Consider the following 21,028-nt stretch of genomic DNA (forward strand, 5'->3'; position numbering starts at 1 on the left):
TGGGCAGTTACTGCCTTTGCTGTTGAATTCATGTATGGCTGGACATCGGAGTGCGTCTAGGAAAATTAACAGTGAAATTCACAACTGATCTTGGACCAGCTGCCAGGGGAAGTGGTGAAGGCTCATATAATTGCAGCATTTAAGAAGTATCTTGGTGGATATATGAATACGAAGGGTTTGGAGGGACATGGGCCAGATGCTGGAAAGTGGGGCTAGATTGGGTTGGGATATCTGGTCGGCATGGACAAGTTGGATCAAGAGTCTGTTTCCATACTGTACATCTCTATGACTCTATGAGATGTTAATGACCTGAGTGAACATGATGGACTCAAGGACCTCCTTCCACATCGTAAAATCACTGAATCATCGTTCACAGTAGCAATAGCAATTCCGGCAGTCAGACAATCACTCCTCAGACAGGCACCGTCCACAGTAACAGCAGACACGCTGACAGACAATTACTGTTGTGTAGCAACAAAACGCCCAGGAAACAGAGGGATGCCGTCTGCAGCAACACCAACAAAGACTTTACCTGACAAAGTCTTCTATTACCCATCTTACACGACAACCACTAATAGTCCATCATCCACCTTCATTTCATGTTTATTTTTCATGTTTGGGAAATGGAGTGGTCAACATTGACATTTAAAGTCATAGTCATAGAGATGTACAACATGGAAACAGACCCTTCGGTCCAACCCATCCATGCCGAACAGATATCCTAACCCAATCTAGTCTCACCTGCCAGCATCCGGCCCATATACCTCCAAACCCTTCCGATTCATATACCCATCCAAACGCCTCTTAAATGTTGCAATTGTACCAGCCTCCTCCACTTCCTCTGGCAGCTCATTCCATACACGTACCAGACTCTGCGTGAAAAAGTTGCCCTTTAGGTCTCTTTTATATCTTTCCCCTCTCACCCTAAACCTATGCCCTCTAGTTCTGGACTCCCTGACCCCAGGGAAAAGACTTTGTCTATTTATCCTATCCATGCCCTTCATAATTTTGTAAACCTCTATAAGGTCACCCCTCAGTCTCCGATGCTCCAGGGAGAACAGCCCCAGCCTGTTCAGCCTCTCCCTGTAGCTCAGATCGTCCAACCCTGGCAACATCCTTGTAAATCTTTTCTGAACCCTTTAAAGTTTCACGACATCTTTCAGATAGGAAGGAGACCAGGATTGCACGCAATATTCCAACAGTGGCCTAACCAATGTCCTGTACAGCTGCAACAAGACCTCCCAACTCCTGTACTCAATACTCTGACCAATAAAGGAAAGCATACCAAACGCCTTCTTCACTATCCTACCTACCTGTGACTCCACTTTCAAGGAGCTATGAACCTGCACTCCAAGGTCTCTTTGTTCAGCAACACTCCCTAGGACCTTACCATTAAGTGTATAAGTCCTGCTAAGATTTGCTTTCCCAAAATGCAGCACCTCGCATTTCTCTGAATTAAACTCCATCTGCCACGTCTCAGCCCATGAGCCCATCTGGTCCAGATCCTGTTGTAATCTGAGGTAACCCTCTTCGCTGTCCACTTCACCTCCAATTTTGGTGTCATCTGCAAACTTACTAACTGTACTTCTTATGCTTGCATCCAAATCATTTATGTAAATGACAAAAAGTAGAGGGCCCAGCGCCAATCCTTGTGGCACTCCACTGGTCACAGGCCTCCAGTCTGAATACAACCCTCCACCACCACCAGTTGAGCCAGTTCTGTATCCAAATGGCTAGTTCTCCCTGTATTCCATGAGATCTAATCTTGCTAATCAGTCTCCCATGAGGAACCTTGTCGAACACTTTATTGAAGTCCATATAGATCACATCTACTGCTCTACCCTCATCAATCCTCTTTGTTACTTCCTCAAAAAACTCAATCAAGTTTGTGAGACACGATTTCCCACACACAAAGCCATGTTGACTATCCCGAATCAGTCCTTGCCTTTCCAAATACATGTACATCCTGTCCCTCAGGATTCTCTCCAACAACTTGCCCGCCACTGAGGTCAGGCTCACCGGTCTATAGTTCCCTGGCTTGTCTTTACCGCCATTCTTAAACAGTGGTACCACGTTTGCCAACCTCCAGTCTTCTGGCACCGCCCCTGTGACTATCGATGATACAAATATCTCAGCAAGAGGCCTAGCAATCACTTCTCTGGCTTCCCACAGAGTTCTCGGGTTCACTTGATCAGGTCCTGGGGATTTATCCACTTTTAACCGTTTCAAGACATCCAGCACTTCCTCCTCTGTAATATGGACATTTTGCAAGATGTCACCATCTATTTCCCTACAATTTATATCTTCCATATCCTTTTCCACAGTAAATACTGATGCAAAATACTCATTTAGTATCTCCCCCATTTTATATTAGATTTATGTTGATGTGGCGTGCAAAATACTTCATGCAAGATACAACAGATCTATTTCATTGACGCAAATAAATTACAAACCAATGAGGGAAATTATTGTATAATAAAGAATACATATGACTATTAAATTTAATAATCAGCTTCAAAACAAAAAGTAATGATGTGAAGCTGCAGAAGTTCCTTCCTCAAGCTCAATCACTAGGTCAGTATAAAAAGACCGGATTAGTGGTGCTGGAAGAGCACAGCAGTTCAGGCAGCATCCAACGAGCAGCGAAATCGACGTTTCGGTCAAAAGCCCTTCATCAGGAATAAAAGCAGTGAGCCTGAAGCGTGGAGAGATAAGCTAGAGGAGGGTGGGGGTGGGGAGAGAGTAGCATAGAGTACAATGGGTGAGTGGGGGAGGAGATGAAGGTGATAGGTCAAGGAGGAGAGGGTGGAGTGGATAGGTGGAAAAGAAGATAGGCAGGTCGAACAAGTCCGGACAAGTCAAGGAGACAGTGCTGAGCTGGAGGTTTGAAACTAGGATGAGGTGGGGGAAGGGGAAATGAGGAAGCTGTTGAAGTCCACATTGATGCCCTGGGGTTGAAGTGTTCCCAGGCGGAAGATGAGGCGTTCTTCCTCCAGGCGTCTGGTGGTGAGGGAGCGGCGGTGAAGGAGGCCCAGGACCTCCATGTCCTTGGCAGACTTGTCAGTGTCAAGTCGGTCGTCACTAATGGAGATGGAGAGGTCCAGGAAGGGGAGCGAGGCGTCAGAGATGGTCCAGGTAAATTTAAGGTCAGGGTGGAATGTGTTGGTGAAGTTGATGAATTGCTCAACCTCCTCGCGGGAGCACGAGGTGGCGCCAATGCAGTCATGAAATGTTGGGCCACGGGGCGGTTTGGTTGATTGGTGCGGGTGTCTCGGAGATGTTCCCTAAAGCGCTCTGCTAGGAGGTGCCCAGTCTCCCCAATGTAGAGGAGACCACATCGGGAGCAACGGATACAATAAATGATATTAGTGGATGTGCAGGTAAAACTTTGATGCATGTGGAAGGCTCCTTTAGGGCCTTGGATAGAGGTGAGGGAGGAGGTGTGGGCACAGGTTTTACAGTTCCTGCGGTGGCAGGGGAAAGTGCCAGAATGAGAGGGTGGGTCGTAGGGGGGTGTGGACCTGACCAGGTCGACATGGAGGGAACGGTCTTTGCGGAAGGCAGAAAGGGGTGGGGAGGGAAATATATCCCTGGTGGTGGGGTCTTTTTGGAGGTGGCGGTAATGTCGGCAGATGATTTGGTTTATGCGAAGGTTTGTAGGGTGGAAGGTGAGCACCAGGGGCGTTCTGTCCTTGTTACGGTTGGAGGGGTGGGGTCTGAGGGCGGAGGTGCAGGATGTGGACGAGATGCGTTGGAAGGCATCTTTAACCACGTGGGAAGGGAAATTGCGGTCTCTAAAGAAGGAGGCCATCTGGTGTGTTATATGGTGGAACTGGTCCTCCTGGGAGCAGATACGGCGGAGGCGGAGAAATTGGGAATACGGGATGGCATTTTTGCAAGAGATAGGGTGGGAAGAGGTGTAATCCAGGTAGCTATGGGAGTCGGTGGGTTTGTAAAAAATGTCAGTGTCAAGTCGGTCGTCACTAATGGAGATGGAGAGGTCCAGGAAGGGGAGCGAGGTGTCAGAGATGGTCCAGGTAAATTTAAGGTCAGGGTGGAATGTGTTGGTGAAGTTGATGAATTGCTCAACCTCCTCGCGGGAGCACGAGGTGGCGCCAATGCAGTCATCAATGTAGCGGAGGAAGAGGTGGGGAGTGGTGCCAGTGTAATTACGGAAGATCAACTGTTCTACATAGACAACAAAGAGACAGGCATAGCTGGGGCCCATACGTGTGCCCATGGCTACGCCTTTGGTCTGGAGGAAGTGGGAGGATTCAAAGGAGAAATTGTTAAGGGTGAGGACCAGTTCGGCCAAACGAATGAGAGTGTCAGTGGAAGGGTACTGTTGGGGACGTCTGGAGAGGAAAAAACGGAGGTCTTGGAGGCCTTGGTCATGGCGGATGGAGGTGTAGAGGGATTGGATATCCATGGTGAAGATGAGGCGTTGGGGGCCGGGGAAACGGAAGTCTTGGAGGAGGTGGAGAGCATGGGTGGTGTCTCGAACGTACGTGGGGAGTTCCTGGACTAGGGGGGATAGGACAGTGTCAATGTAGGTCGACCAGGGTGGTCAGGCTTGTGGATCTTGGGAAGGTGGTAGAACCAGGCAGTGCAGGGTTCCCGGACTATGAGGTTCGAAGCTGTGGGTGGGAGATCTCCTGAGGTGATGAGGTTCTGTATGGTCTGGGAGATGATGGTTTGGTGATGGGGGATGGGGTCATGGTTGAGGGAGCAGTAGGAAGAGGTGTCCTCGAGTTGGCGTTTGGCTATAAAAAGACCACTAACCCTGAAACAAAAGAATACGCCAATAGCACAGATACTTTAATGATCTCCTGAAAGGTTTCCTGAATATCCCTGTCAACTCATGGGAGCACCTAACCCGTTATCGACTAACATGGGGTTGAATTGAGACGACATTGAACACGTCCGAGATTTTATCCGGAATATGCGAGGAGACAAGTTCGAAAGGTCAGCACAAACCTCCGAGAAATTCTGCTACGTGTCCCTCCAGTCACCAGCTTCCCCACATATGACACTATCTGCAGGTTATGAACTAAACTAGCCATATGGAAGCAAATCCTTGATCCTAAGGGACTGCCTAAGAACATATATTATCAAAACATATGTTGTATTATTATTGGAGCAATAACAACATAAAAATAGGAAATGCATTTCTGCATTCAGCGGCATGCACAGGCATAAGTCATGTTTCTGTAATTATAAGCAGCTGATGCTGCCGCTGCAGTATTTAGAGACGCTTGGTTTCCCGGATCGATCGTCTTCCCTGTTGCCTATTGCCCGGATGGAGTAGAGGCGCGGAAATGGCCGATTCCGGCATTAACTGGGTGGCGGAGGAGAGAAGCGGCCATTGTGCGGTTTTGGTTGGGAACCATCTATATGTGTGGGGTGGTTATGTGGTAAGTTTATGTTGGTTGGCGAGCAGAGTCCAGCTTGGATCGTGTTACCCTTTGCCCAGAGTCTCTGTCCTGTCCCTTTCATATCTTCATCTGTTCGGCCTTTGTAGACTCGAATCCAAGGCGAGTATCACCTCGTAACCTCCATTCTCGGGCCAGGTTTATGATTATTAGTCTCTGGTTCGCGAAATGGTTGGGTACGGGTTTGAATTGTGTGAAGGTGGGAAATCAAATAGCCCCTGCCTGATGAAGGGCTTTTGCCCGAAACGTCGATTTCGAAGCTCCTCGGATGCTTCCTGAACTGCTGTGCTCTTCCAGCACTACTAATCCACAATCTGGTTTCCAGCATCTGCACTCATTGTTTTTACCTTGCATTGGGTTCAGACGTCACTTAAATGTCGCCCTGCAACATGACCGCTTCTGTTGTTCAGGCTCCAGCATATATACAGTAACTTGCTCCTGACCACTTCTGTTGTTGTACACTTGGTCGCTTCAATTTTTGGAAAGGTTTGAAGTGTTTACAGAACAGCGCATCGCAATTTGCCCTTTATTTTGGGCCACAATCTAATGATATGAATGAGGGAGCAGAATGGGGGTTGAGGGGGAGGGAAATAATTGAAGCGGGATGTGGGAGGGTTGAGTGGATGTGGAGGGGAGCGATGCGGCGGGGAGAAGGCACTGTCAATAATTGGGCCAAAATGCAAGTCCCGATAAATCATGAAGGCAGATGGGTTAATGTACCAACAAGAACTTACCAGTTGTTAATTTATTTTTATTTGTTTTCAATGACTTTCTCCACACTTCTTGCTGCTTTTCAGATTTTTTTGGTGTCTCATGTCTCGGAGAAATAGAATATAATAACGTATTATTGAAACAATTGACATTGCGTTGTAAAACGTACGTATAACATACCTCTAAAGCCACAAGCATTGTAAAAGTTAATCACTTCTAACTTTTTTTTACAAATAAAGATCACTATTATTAAGTGGAGGATTATATAAACTTATCTGGTTTCTGTGATTTGGGGAAAAAACCCACCATATTACAACGACAATGTTGGTTAGAGCTTGGACAATCATCTGTAGAGTCCGTTATTTGTATAGTATCTTGAAGGAAAGTTAATATGGAAAATGTATTTCTTGCTCCATAAGAATTACTATCTGATCACAATTCATGCAACCAACCCATAAAATCATTTTTGTTTCTGAATGAAACAGTGCAGAACCGATTGTAGCATTGTGAGTGTAAAGAAGTCTACACATTTTTAAAATGTTGACTGCATGACAGTATTCCATTAACTAAGCTTTACAGACTAATTTGCACCAGCTATACTAAGACAAAACTTTGCCTTTTAATAAGTATGTTTACCATGCATATTTTCTCCTTTAGTCACTTGGCATTCCCCATAGCTGCCCTATGTGACAGTCTTTATGCTACAAATAACAACATGAGAAATGTTTTGGAGTGAGATGGATGTGAGCAGGGCAATTAAGTGAATTGATAGAGAGGAAAAGAGACATTGGGGACTAACGGGAATTATGCTTGTCAACTATTTGCATGCTGTGATAGTGTTTGGAACTTCTTCCTAATTCAGGGTTTCTAAATCAGTAAAAAGATAGTTTCAGCTTTACACACAAACTTCAGAGTGCTTTACCTGCTACAGATTTAAAAACTTTTATGCTGCATACTGCATCATTCCTTGGTTTCTGCAGTCTTTGATCAGAAGGAGTTGTGGCTTAGGTGAAAATTAGCAGAAGGGACTCTTGTGGTGCTGTGAAAGTGTCTGCTCCTATAAGCCAGGAGGCCTTGGTTCAATCCCACCTGCTCAGTGGTATGTAATAACATCTCTGAACAACTTGATAAACCAAAGTAGCAGATGTCTGGTTCATCTCATGAACAGAAAGGTGACATATTTGCTTGTATTCTTTTTTACAATTGTTAGTTAAAACAACCTTTTATTAAATTGCATTTTTCAGCATTATTAATAATTTGGAATGTATGCCAACCATCCATCACAAAAGTCAACCTTTATGGATGATGTGTAGTGACAAGTTCAAACATCCTAACAGTTGTGGCAACAACACCTACTACTACAGTTCTGCTTTTAAGGTGAATGCAATTCCATTTCTAATGAACCTTGCAGTGTGGAGGGGCCTTTTTCCTTTACTCTGCACTCAGGCTGGTGTCTGGGGTTTGCTGAGTACAGTGGTGGTCTCACTCTCGAGCAAGCTCTGAAACTTAAATCCTGGAATGCCATAATAGGGCAACTCCCCTGGAGAGACAGCGCTGAACAGAACTCACTTTATAGAATGTGAATGTAGGTTTGCTTGTTGAGCTGGAAGGTTCATTTCCAAACATTTCGTCACCTTACTAGGTAACATCTTCAGTGGGCCTCAGTGAAGCATTACTGATAATTCCTGCTTTCTATTGAAATGTTTGGGTTTCTTTGGGTTGGTGATGTCATGTCTTGTGGTGATGTCACTTCCTGTGTTTTTTTTCTCAGGGGGTGGTAGATGGGGTCTTACTCGATGTGTTTGTGTTTGTTGATAGAGTTCCAGTTGGAATGTCATGCTTCTAGGAGTTCTCATGTGGGTCTTTGGCTTCTCCTAAGATGGATGTGTTGTCTAAAGAGGAGGAAAACAACAACAAACTGCCATTCCTAGATGTCACAGTAGTGCAAATAGCCAATGGGGAACTTCAAATCTGTATCTACAGGAAAACAACACATACGACTAAATATGAACTACAGAAGCAATCATCCCAATATCCATAAACTAAGCTGCATCAGAACATTATTTCAATGAGCCAACACACTGCAGAGCAGTGGAAAATCACATATACCGTGTATTCAAAATGAATGGGTACCCAATGAACACGGTCTGCCAATTTCTCAGCAATAAACCCAAACAAGCAGACAAAACCTGTCCAGAAACCATAGCCACTCTCCCCTACATCAAAGACATCTCAGAAATGACTGACTGCCAGACTACTCAGACCTCTTGGCATCTTAGTAGTCCACAAATCCACCAACATGCTAATAATGAACTATTACAGACAATAAGCAAAACTCATGTCATTTACAAAATTCTCTGCAAGGACTGTATTAAACACTACAGAAAACTAGCCACCAGGATACAAGAACACCAACCAGCCACAAAGACATGATCCACTCTCACTACTATCCTTACATGCGGATGAGGAAGGACACCACTTTGATTGGGACAACACATCCATCTTAGGAGAAGCCAAACAAAGACCCGCACGAGAATTCCTAAAAGCATAGAGTTCCAGTTGGAATGCTATCAATAAACACATTGAGTTAGATCCCATCTACCGCCTGCTGAGAAAAAGAACAGGAAGTGACTTCACCACAGGAAATGATATCACCAACCCAACCATTTCAATAGAAAGCAGCAATTATCAGCAGTGTATCGTCTGAAGCCCACTGGAAGATGTTTTGTCACTCTACTAAGTAACATCTGGAAATGAGCCTTCCAGCTCAGCGAGCAAACCTACATCCAGAACCTCAATCTGAGCTACAAATCTTCTCAACTCTGTTTATAGCTTAACCAGAAAGTCGGAACTTATCTCCATACAATAATTGCGACTGCCATCAATACCTGGGTGATTACCTCTCGTCGGTGGGACAACGACCATCTAGTACTTACCCACTTGGGCAGTACCCCCAAGAGAGAGAGATCAAACAGCTTATCCTGACCAGCAATCGCCCAGATCACCATTCGGTTCTTGACACTGGAATTTTAGTGTAGGATCTGCTGTGATCTCAGCCAGAATTGGTGTACCCATAAGGAGCATAGATGGACTCCAATGAGTTCAAAATTACCAATGAGCTTTATTACAGAAGAAAATTCAACTTTCCCAATACTTCAATGAAACTTTTACTCTATGCTATGATCTTAAAAAAAAAAAAAAATTGCTGTACATATCTATGATTCTACAGAGTGGAGACAACGTAAATCTTTAACCTTGCACAATTTACAGGGTACTTGTATTTTAAGGACTACACAACCACCCACCCCCTATGCCTAACCAACTACTCCAAAGTACGGCTATCCCAGGCCTGAAAAGGGTTCTCACAGTCTCCAAGGAACTTGCTGCTTATCTGGTGGAGCTCCCTCTCTGCCCTGGATGTTTTGAGACTTCTGAAGTCACAGACAGTGTCAATATCTTCAGCCCCAAAGTATTGGTGTCCAGAGACTCGGCGAGGAGAGTGAAAAAGAAAATCTGTTAGCTGGCCCTGCTGCCCTTTGTCCCCTTGTGATTCCAAAGTATCGGCCAGCTCCACCCCTCGGGTAATTACATTTCACAAAGCATCTCTGGTGATTGCTGAGGTTGGTTTGATCTCATCATTCGTGGAAACAAAAGGGTCGATACTGTCCCAAATTTACTTGACTGAAGTTTTGATGACTTCATGGAGCTTCCCAAACTGTTTTCATATTAGAGTCATTATTCCCATTAACTAGATAGGTTCCATTGTTCACAGTTTCAAGGATCTTTAGTATTTTTATGCTTGTCCCTTGCTCCGATGTCTGGCGGGTGCTGTTGTGTTGGTTGAGTTTTCTTATACCTCTGACTATCTCAGTCCCTAGAAAAAGGTCTGTCCTTATTCGGACAGGCCTGCTGGGGAATCCTGCCTGCAAAGATGCTAGGTTGACAGTTTTTCACATGGCCATTTTCTTTCAGTCTTTCATTTTTAAAACTGGTGATTGCCCTGAAACCGATATGAACACTAATAAATAGTGGAAGGATAGTTACACTGCTATAGTTATTAAATGTTTAAACTTTAGGGAACTATTGATTTTAAATTTCTAGGTAAATCCTTATTTTTAATGTCTGGATTTAGGGTTAAATTTAAAAGTTAGTTTTTTTTTTTTATAACACGTTAGTTAATATAATCATAATTTGCTCACTGAGGTGGTTTGAGAGACTGAATTGGTTTTAAATCTCAGATTTCTGGAAATTAATTCAATTAAAATGTTAAAATTCAAAAATTCTTCACTGGAGCTCAGTATTTGAGAAGTTTTTAGCTCAGGTTGTGGGTGAGGTTATTGACTTGCTGAGCTAGTAAGTTTGGTCACAGATGTCTTGTCACCATTCTAAGTAACATCAGTGTGCATCTGGTGAAGCATTTTTGTGTGTGTGTGTGTGTGTGTGTGGTGCAGCTGGATTGGTGGTTCTGTTTCTTTAGTGGCTGATATATGGGGTCCAACTTTACATGTTTGCTAATGGAGTTTTTGTTTGAGTATGGGATTCCAGGAATTCCTGTGCATGTCTCTGTTTGATTTGTCCTAGGAGAGATACATTGTTCCAGTTGAATTTGTGTCCTTCATTGTCCGTGTGTATGGATCCAAGTGATAGCTAGCAAGTTGTATCCAATTGACAAGCTCTCCTTCATTTCCATGTGATCTTATTTTACGGATTTTAGTCTACCATGTGGAAGTTTGTTAAAGGTTTTACTAAAATCCAAGTTTTTAAAAAAAAGTCTACAGCTCTGCCCTCATCAATCTTTTCAGCTACTTTATTTAAAAACTCGATCAATCAAGTTGGTGAGACATGAGATTTTCCTTGCACAGGTGATCCCTGATGTCTATATCTAATATGATTTTTTTTTTATTCTTTACTAGAACTTCAGTCTTTAATCATCCATTGTTCCTAAATCATACCAGTTATTACCTTTTCACTCTGACAGGAACATAATGCTTCTGTACTCTCATTTTCACCCTTTTGAATTGGGTAACTGGAGAGAATCTATTACCAGTCACCAGATGACACTGATTTTTTTATATAATTTGCAAAGAAGCAAATGTGGTATGTGAGAAATATTTTTTACACAGCAAGTGCTTAGTGCATTCCAAATGCTATGTGGAAGTGTGGCAGAGGCAGGATCATTCAAGTGATTAAAGATGACATTAGATGATCATTTGAATAGGAAAAATGTGTACATTACTGGAAGAAAAGGCAGAAGAATGGCATTGAGTCACAATGCTTATTCAGACAGCTGGTGCAGATGTGAATGGTCAAAGGCCTTCTGCATCATAACAGTTCTGTGATTGTCCATAGTATAAAGAATTGCCAGTGTTTGTTGATGAATGGGATGCCAATCAAATGGGGTGTTTTGTCATGTGTGCTGTCTTTAGAGCTGCATTCATCAAGTGAGCTGGAGTGTCTTCTATCAGCATGCCTAACTTGTGCCTTAGATGTGGACAGGAGGTCAGCAATTCCCTGCAGAAATCCCAACAAATTTGACCTGGGCAAAAATATATTTGCCAGTGATGTTCTATATTAATATTGTACCTTTTTTTTTAATGTAAGCAACAACTGCCACGTAGAAAGGCAATAATGTTGGAACTTGATATGGCAGAAGATTGCTTTTTACTGGGAAGTTATGAAAAATTGGCCTCTTTCAATTTTCATTTCCTAAAAGGGGTAACTTAAATTGAGATTTAGTACATTGGATCATTGTGGCCCTTTTGTGAACACTTAAATTGCAGTCTGGCCTTGCATACCAAAAGTAGTGCGCGAGCCAGGATATAACCATCTTTGTTGCCAACCAAAACAACCGTGCATTTTCTATTGGTTGCTTTCTCCTTCTTTCCCTTCCCCGGCCATTGTTGTTTTTCGAGCAGACTTTTCGAAACTGAAAGTGTACCATGAAGGTTAGAAGAAACTGATGGTGACGTACCAAGGAGCACACCACACGCCCAATTTTAAACTCCAACGGCTACCACGGCAGCGCGTGCGGTCTCCGTCACTGTTGTGACGTCCCATGAGCAACTGTGCGGCCGGTACCTGATTGGCTCGGGTACTGAAAGGGAACGGGCTGAGGGTGCTGATTGGCCAGGCGGTGTACTGCGAGGCAACCGCATGTGATTGGGTGTGGGTGTCACGGAGACAGGCGTCGAGAGTGGGACTAGCAGAAAAAACGACGCCGGAAGGTTGACTTGAGGGGAAAATGGCTGAATCCCAGTATTGGTCACGGAGAATACAAGAAAACCACCACCACGCGGTTTTTAACGACGGATTTCTTTATGTGTGGGGTGGCTACGTGGTAAGTGCCATTTTACTGATCCAGTAAAGCCGTGTTTGCGCCTTGAGAAAGCGCGGGACTGCTCAACGCCCAGTATTTTACAACTAATGTTCCAATATATTTCAATATAATCTGGATTATATTGGATTAAACATTGGATTAAATACTGGATTAAACATTCTTTCAGCTGGTCAAATAGTTGGAACCTTAAAATCAGGGTTGTTGGGTTACACATGACCAAATTGTTAAATTGCCACGTTAGCCTCTATTAAGATACACGGATCTTATTTTGTACCACCTGCTCTTGGAAGAAATGAACCTGACAACTATCGTGTGTTGTTTGATCTAGGTCCCCGATTTTGGGAAATGTGTGATGCCACCATCCTAACCTATTAAATTTCTGTTCTCAGTCGTCATGTTGGATGAATTATTAAATGAGGCATATCAGATTGTGAACCACCGCGGACCTCTGCTAGAAGAGGTGTTGATTTGGGGGGTGGGGGTGACAAATAAAAGACGGAAAAAAATCGTCATTTCAGGATCATTTTGGCAATACTTTACATATAATGAGTTGTAGATTTAAGTTCATTCAGGATCTTATTACTTGAGTCACTAGTAAATACCAAATATCTTAAGGTAAATGGTATAATTCAGAAGAAAATAGATTTTGGTGTGTTTAGAAAGTTACCTTTCAGGATGTTGAAATAGTTAATGCAGTTGAGCCTCTTTGTGATGTCATGAAAGGTGAGTTGTTACAATTACATTGTAGAGTAATGTAAATACCAAAAATGATTTTGTTTCATGTAAATTTAGCAATTGGTAATACATGCAGTTCTTGGATAATATTGATTTGAATAGTAAAAGGACACTCATTAACATAACACCTTAGCCTCAGCACAAACTGAAGTGCTTTACAGCTGGTGCAGTATTAGATGAGTGAGGAAGGTAGAGGAATCCTGCAGTCAGGAATAGAGGAGCCTCAGCTGTTGACCTTGTCTAACAAGTATGAGGTACTTGCTTCCTATGTGGATGAGCAAGAGGGCTGCAGGGAGGAAGAGCCAACTAACCACTAAGCCTTGTACGGGAGGTCATTCAAGAGGGGGGAGCAAAAAGACAAGTGGCAGTTTTAGCGGACTCTATAATCAGAGGAATAGATAGTATCCTTTTGTAAGCAGATCGATAGCCTTGTATGGTGAGTCTGGTGCAAGGATAAGTGATATCTCTGACTGGAGAGGGAGGATCCAGTTATTGTATTGTACTGTACATGGGCAAGACTAGGAAAGTTAACCTGTTTGGGGATTATCGGGAGCTAGGAGCCAAATTAAAGAACAGGTACTCAAGGTTTATAATCTCTGGGTTACTGCCCGAGCCACATGCAAATTGACACCAGGATAGAAGAATAAGGGAAGTAAATATTTGGCTAAAAGAGTAGTGTGAGTAAGAGAGGTTCCTTTTCATGGGGTGCTGGCATTTGTATTGGGACAGGAGGGATCTATATGTCTCACCTGAACCAAGCTGAGACCAATGTTTAAGCAAAAAAGGGGTAAATATGCTGGTCAACAGGACTTTAAACTAGAAGTGGAGAAGAGAAGGCTAAAACTCTTGTCTTCTCTTATGGTCTTATGATGGAAGTGAATATACTGTAGAAATTTGCTTTTTATTAAAATAAATCTTTGGCAAGTTGACAGAGAATTTAAAAATATGACAGTTATCACCATAAAAAACTTATGTTTATTCTCTGTAACCACTATGTTTGAATAAAGCTGTCATTTATTCAAAGATTATCAACTAAGTGACAAAATGTCTAATTAATCTATCTTGTCCCTGTTTTTTTATTTTAACTGTTGGCATAGGGTTGCCAACCTTCCAGAGCAACTTTGTGGACCTGCAATACATGCTTCATTGCATATCTGATTGTCCTTGCTCAGCCTAAAGAAAGTCTTCTAAGCTAGAAGCCACTCATTATTGAGAACCATATGACCATAAGAAATAGGAACAGAAGTAGGCTATTTGGCTCCTCATAGAACAATACAGCAAAGGAACCACTCCCTTCAGCCCACCATGTCTGCATCAATCACATAGCCATGCAAAACTAATCCCTTGAGCCAATCAGTAGCATCATGGCTGGTCTGACCATTTTCATGTCCACTTTGCTGCCTTCGTACTGGGATCAGTCTAGTGAACCTTCTCTGAACTGTCTCTAATGAAATATCTTCTCTTAAATAAGGGAATCCAAGATTTGCTCACAGTACTCCAGATGTGGTCTCACCAGCTCTTTGTATAGTAGTGGTAAGATTTCCATAATCTTATACTCTAACCCCCTTGAAATAGGGGCCAGCATTCTATTAGTCTTCCTGTTTACCTGCTGAATCTGTGTACCAGTTTTCTGTTTTGTACATAAATACCCCAAAGTGCCTGTGTGTTGCAGCTTTTTGCAGTTGCTCTCCATTTCAGTAATACTGTGGTTTTGTCTTCCCTTCCAAATTGAACAACTTTGCATTTTCTCATATTCTACTCCATTTCCTAACTTTTTTTTTTTTTCACAACTTCCTTAACCTAAAAATGTCTCTGAAAATTTGTTTGTATCCCTCTTGTACCTGACTTTCCACATTCTTGTGTCATAAGTTTGGCTTCATAACATTTGCTTCATTCCTCCAAGTCATTTAAACTATTATTCTGAACATTTTTAGATCCCAGCACTGATGCCTGTCGACCCCCACTAAGCCTGGGTCACCAACCTGACAAAGAATCGCTTATTTCTCTTTCCTCCTCCTCCCCCCCCCCCCCAAGGCTGTTTTCTGCCCATGATGCAGTTCTCTATCCATGCTAATATACTGCTTCCAACACCACGGGCTCTTAGAGGTAACTTGTTGAATGCCTTCTGGAAGCAGGGTGGACAAAGGGATGATAGAAATGCTTTTTTTTAATGGCTGAACAGTGCAAACCATTGTTTTTGCTGAGCCCTTTGATGAAAGAAGACACTGCTTCATATATGGCTTAAAGTTACATTAGAACAAGATGGAAGGAGACATTCATGTTGATTTGAACTTTCAAAGTAGCACTTGGAATGGGCATGGCTGATTACATGCCACAAGATCCAACTGCTCATGGGTGCAACAGAGCTAACATTCCAACCTCTTATCACAAAATTGTGAGCTTCAAATGTTAACTCTGTTTCTCTTTTTAGACCGGAGTATTTCCTGTTGTAGGAATATGACGTTTTATTTTTTTTGACAACATTTCAGAGAATGGGCAGCACTCTGGGGTGGTATGGTGGATCACAACGCTGAGGACATGAGTTTGATTCTCCCCTCTGGTGACTGTGCAAAGTCCACACAGACAGACCTTGTCCCCATGTCTACGTGGGTTTATTCCAGATGCTCCAAAGCTGTGCAAATTAGGTGGATTGGCCATGCTAAATTACCCCGTAGTTCCAGGGATGTGCAGGTTAGGTGCATAGCTGTGAGAAATGGAGGGTTACAGGGATAGGGTGAGGGGATTGGTCTGGTGGGATACTCTTCAGAGACTGCGTGGATGGGTTGGGCCAAATGGCCTGATTTCATATTGTAGGCATTGTATTTTTTTTAAATCTGAAAATAGAAGTTACCACTTATTACCACAAATGAGCTGAATGTTGGACATTTTTGTTATTTTATGACAGGTAAAATAAAAAGTCCAAGATAAGATTGACAATCCAATGCTAACATTGTCAACCTTCCAGGATTGTTCACGAATTAGAGATTAATCTCATGAACAGAGGAGTTTTGTGAATCTGCAACATATGCATTCATTAAGCATCTGTCTGATTGTCCTTGCTCAGCCTAAACATATGTTTCTCTACTCCAGTAGAAGGGGTTCTTATCAGTTACAACAGTTTTTTAAAAAAAAATTGCGATTCTTTAGGAATTTTATTAACTGGAACTAAACGATGCATTTTGAGTGAATAAAGTGTTGTGCTAAAAAGATTGTCAAAAGATGTAATACCAGAACTAATACGTATTGTATTTAACACTTTTTCTGAATATCTCCGAAAAGAATATCCATAAACATTTTAAGTTTGAGAACTTAAAGCCTATGTGTGTGAAATATCATTGAGTGGGAAAACATTTCTGTTGGGAAAATTTTAAGGATTTCTAGAACAGGACATTCATGAGAAATACTTTTCTAAGAAGGATATTATCAAGCTGGAGAAGGTTCAGAAGAGGTGTGGTGTGTGGCAGTGCCCCGCACCCCTGTTCTATATCTGTCGGCCAGGTACCCTGATTCAACCAGTTCCACAGCTGCAAACAATGCACTCGCTGTATGAGGTCCACCTGGCAGACCTCTCTATGACCACGACATCCCTCCCTCTCTAAGACGTTGGCGAGATAGTATGTCTGGTGCCCAGGATTGGATACAGAAACAGCCGTGTTGGTTGGTTAGGTTGGTTCTTCATTTTTCAATGCATCTACAGCTCCTCTGAGGCATTTTAGCACCAGGTCAGGTTTTTTCAATTCTGCCTCGAATACATGCACAGTAGCTTACCTCTTGCGCCTGGAACACCTCAGAAGAAATTAATTGTCTTCTTTTAGGTAGCAAAGATATCCGTCGCGTCCTTCTCAGATTCGGAGACACCTTAAATGCTTGACAGAGAGGAAGAGCACATGGCTTCCAGAACAGTTGGAAAGGCTGTTGAAGAGCTGGGTCGAGAGTGTCTGTTGACTCTGATCTCCAGCATCTGCAGTCCTTCCTTTTCTCCCTGTTGAGGAACTGGGCCCATTTTGCTCCCACCGGTTGTGACTTGGCAGCTTTCATTTGGTTCAAATGCTTGTTCAGGTCTGTCCCACCTACCTGAACTTCATACATCACTGGACCTGACCTTGCGCTGACCATGCCTCATACCCACACAGGGCCGTTCCTTCACCAAACTTGGGTCCCCGAAGTAAAATGTCTCTGTCTGACTTAGCGGAGTCTTGTGCCCAGCATTGGCATGTGACATCTTCCTCATGCCTGTCTGGAAGATCAGAATTAACCTGATGCAGTGTCTTCTCCCCATTAGCAATGTTAGGGCTATCCCTGTAGTTGCATGTGGGGTAATCCTATAATCAAATAGGAACCAGGAACGTTTGGTATCTCGTGAAGCTTTAGGCTGTTTCTTTAAGCCTGCCTTTAATGTTTGGACTGTTCTTTCTACCAGACCATTTCACTCTAGGAAATATTCATATTCCATGCTAGTAAATGATGGCCCAATATCTGTGACCAACTGTTAGGGGTGTCTATATATTGTAAAAGATGCATGCAGTTTTTCTATCATTCCCATGTTTGACGAATGAACTCTGTGCACATCTAGCCACTTTGTGTGTGTCCACAATGTCTAAGAACACTAAGTCCATGAAAGAACCTGCACAGTCCACATTTAACTGAGTCTGGGGTTTACCTGGTCGTTCCTATGAACCTTGGGGGAGCTACTGGCAGTAATTTTTGTCATTGTTGGCTTTCTGGGCACTGCTCCATTAACACGGCTGTTTCTGTATCCAATCCTGGGCACCAGACATACTATCTCGCCAACGTCTTAATTTTCGAACACCTCAATGTCCTTTTGTAGAGTATCTGATGGCAATCTTTCCATGGGAAACAAGTGTGACTTATCCCATAATATGTCATTCTGTAGTGTGATCTAGTCTGGCCTGGCCCAATTTCTGGTTGTGACAGCCCTTTGGTTTTTTTCCCCACTATCTTCACTACCAGCTGTTTCCGTTTTGCCAGGATCAGACCTTTCTGCATCCAATGTCTGATATTGTCAGCTGTGTCTGGAAGCATGTCAAAAAAATTTAAAAGCATTATGGACTCTTCCAATGGCAGTACCACAAGTTGTGCATCAACCAGGAGGAGATGGTTCAATGCATTTACATTTGCTACTTGGCCTCCCAACTGTGTTCCAACTTGTAATTAAACACGTAGAATTCTGTGATGGACTCAAATTCTGCCTGAAGTTATGGGTGGCACTGCCTTGTCCTCTTCAAATCGAGATAGGGGTTTTTAATCTGTTATTATTACTTTGTCCTCACACTACTGCCTCTTAGTGGAGCAACGTGTGTGTGTAAGTGTCGCAAAAAGTGTGTAAATCTTTACTTGTATTCCACCACCAGGAAGAAAGGGGACACCCGAGTGGCCAATGACAAGCCGTGCCCTTCACTCCTGTTTTATATCTGTCAGCCGTAAAGATATTGGTGGAACTTTCTGACTCCAAATATGAACGGCAAACCTTCCTTCTCTATCTAGGTGTTTTTACATTCCGTATTAGTTGAAGTTCTGGATGCATACACTCAATTGAGCATTCTTCTCCATTGGGCCTCCTATGAGCTAATGCCAACCTGGTGCAGTATGGGGAGGCATTGCATCTCAATAGTAGATCTTGTTTGTTTGTTCATTGCACTCAAGGTTATGGCCTGGTTATGGGACCACTAAGGCTGACCTTCCTTTAAGAGTTGATACACATGTGCCAGGTTGGAGGATAAGTTATGTATGAACTTTCCATAATTCAGCAGCCCAAGACTTAATCTTCAGTAGATGGGAGTCGGTACACCTTTGATTCCCCTCACTTCAACTTCTAACTGGGTACCTGATCTTGACTGCTCTGTAGCCCAAATAGGTCATTTGGAACACCCGGAACACACCTTTATTCCCTTCTAAGACGCAAGTCCACTTAGGAGGAACAACTAAGGACTCTGTCTGAATTATCTAAGTGCTGTTTATTGATCTTTCTTGTTGTTAGCATGTCATCAAGTTAAATGGCCTCTGGGGTAAACCTTGTAAAATATCCTCCATCACCCGCTTAAAAAATTGCACAGGCTAACAATACCTGAAAGGGAACCTTGTATGTTAGTACAAATCCTCATGAGTATTTATTGTAGCATACCTCTGGGAATCCTCAACTAACCATAATTGCAAGTACGTATAACTCATGTTTAGCTTCATGAAGGACAGTCCCCTTGTCAGCTTTGTGTAAATCCTCTGCAAGGGATTGGGTATTTTTCCAGCTGTGAAAAAGTGGCTTACCATTTGTTTAAAATCCCTACATTCTGCAATCTGACCGGTTTGATGATTCCTTCACTTTCTAGCTGTCTGATTTCTACCTCTGCCATTTGCCTACATGCAAAAAATAATGGACAGGCCTTGCAGACTCATGGAATTGCTTCTTGGTCAACATGCAAGGTGGGCTTGACATTTTTGATAGTCTCTAGATCCTCCTGAAGAACCTCTGGGTATTTAATTAGGACTTCACTCAGGCAGCCATAGTCTCAACACTTTTTTTGACTAGAAAATCTAGGTGAATCATTCTTATCCCTCACTAGGAAAACACCCATGTGGTGAATCTTTCTCAAGCATTTCACTGCATCAAGCTTGGGCCCAAACCTTTTACTGCAATGGTAACTGAACCAGCTGCTTATGAGACTAGAATCAAAATTATACCCTTAATTTATAAGGATTCCGCAGTATAGGTTCTTAGTCTATCCGAGGTCTTGGGAAAACTCGAGGGTTGTAGTGTAGAGCGTAGCTTGGTAAAGACTGCTTCTGCAATCACTGTTGCAGCTGCACTGGTATGAACCTCCATTAGAACCAGGTGACCACTTAGCCAGGCATTTATTTTGATAGGTTCTGGTTTGGATGTGGCTAAGCAAGTTAACTGTTCCAAACCAGATGTAGGTGGTTTCCAGGTAGTACACACTGCTGGATACCGGTCAGTGAGTTCTCGTACTCGATTGCTGTCTCAAGTCCACATATCAGCAGCAATTACAATGGCTTGCTGGCCCAGATCATGGGGAAAATTTTAACCATTTGGCTGAGGCTTGGCTTTTCTTGGGGTTTTGCTATGGGCTGACCTAGAATTCCTCTGTTCAGGATACATCCCAAGTGAGGCTATGCAATTGCCTTCATTCAAGTGGTCTTCCCCAAGCTGAGTCAGACTGGCGAGGGTGTCCATTTACATTTGAATACAATGCAACTTATATGCTCTACTTATTGCATTTTAAAATTATAAAGCCAGTTGTGGTTCCTGTTTGAAATCTAGTTGGGTGTCAGCCAGCAGGTGCTTTTGCATAGTTACATCATTACTTCCACGTACCAAATTGGTGTCTCAGCATCGCATTAAGAGGGGAACAGTGTGGTGCTCAGTGGTTAGCACTGCTGCCTTACAGTGCCAGTCACCTGGGCTCCATTCCAGCCTCAGGTGACTGGCTGCATTGAGGTTGCACGTTTGGTGTCTGCATGGGTTTCCTCCGGGTATTCTGGTTTTTTTTTCCCCAGAGATGTGTATGTTAGGTGGATTGGCCATGCTAAATAGCACATAGTGTCCAGGGATGTGTAGGCTAGGTGGATTAGCCTTGGCAAGTGCAGTGTTACAGAGATAGGGTTGGGGAATGGGGTGCTCTTGGGAGTGCCAGTGTGGACTTGATGGGCTAAATGGTCTGCTTTCATACTATAAGGATTCAATGATTCTAAGGGTTAAACTAAAGTCACATGCCTCCACCACTTGCCTTAACCTAGTCAAAAATCCTGATACTGATTGCCCTGGTTCTCAAATTACCAA

General features: G+C 43.1%; 1 protein-coding gene across 3 annotated transcripts in view; it reads left to right on the forward strand.

The window, feature by feature from the left end:
* The first annotated feature begins 4,849 nt into the window (after positions 1–4,849).
* Positions 4,850–21,028, forward strand: part of LOC140476222 (kelch domain-containing protein 1) — an 81,305-nt gene continuing 65,126 nt past the window's right edge. The window contains exons 1-2 of one of the 3 annotated variants that reach the window (XM_072568476.1): positions 5,292–5,414; positions 12,059–12,480. In XM_072568476.1, the coding sequence (XP_072424577.1) occupies positions 12,385–12,480 (96 nt within the window). In that variant the 5' untranslated portion in view covers positions 5,292–5,414; positions 12,059–12,384. Of the gene's footprint in view, positions 5,415–12,058; positions 12,481–21,028 lie in introns of all 3 variants that reach the window. The other 2 variants (XM_072568477.1, XM_072568475.1) reach the window with 2 other exon arrangements.

The sequence above is a fragment of the Chiloscyllium punctatum genome, chromosome 4 (genome assembly GCF_047496795.1).
Source record: "Chiloscyllium punctatum isolate Juve2018m chromosome 4, sChiPun1.3, whole genome shotgun sequence".
NCBI lineage: Eukaryota > Metazoa > Chordata > Chondrichthyes > Orectolobiformes > Hemiscylliidae > Chiloscyllium > Chiloscyllium punctatum.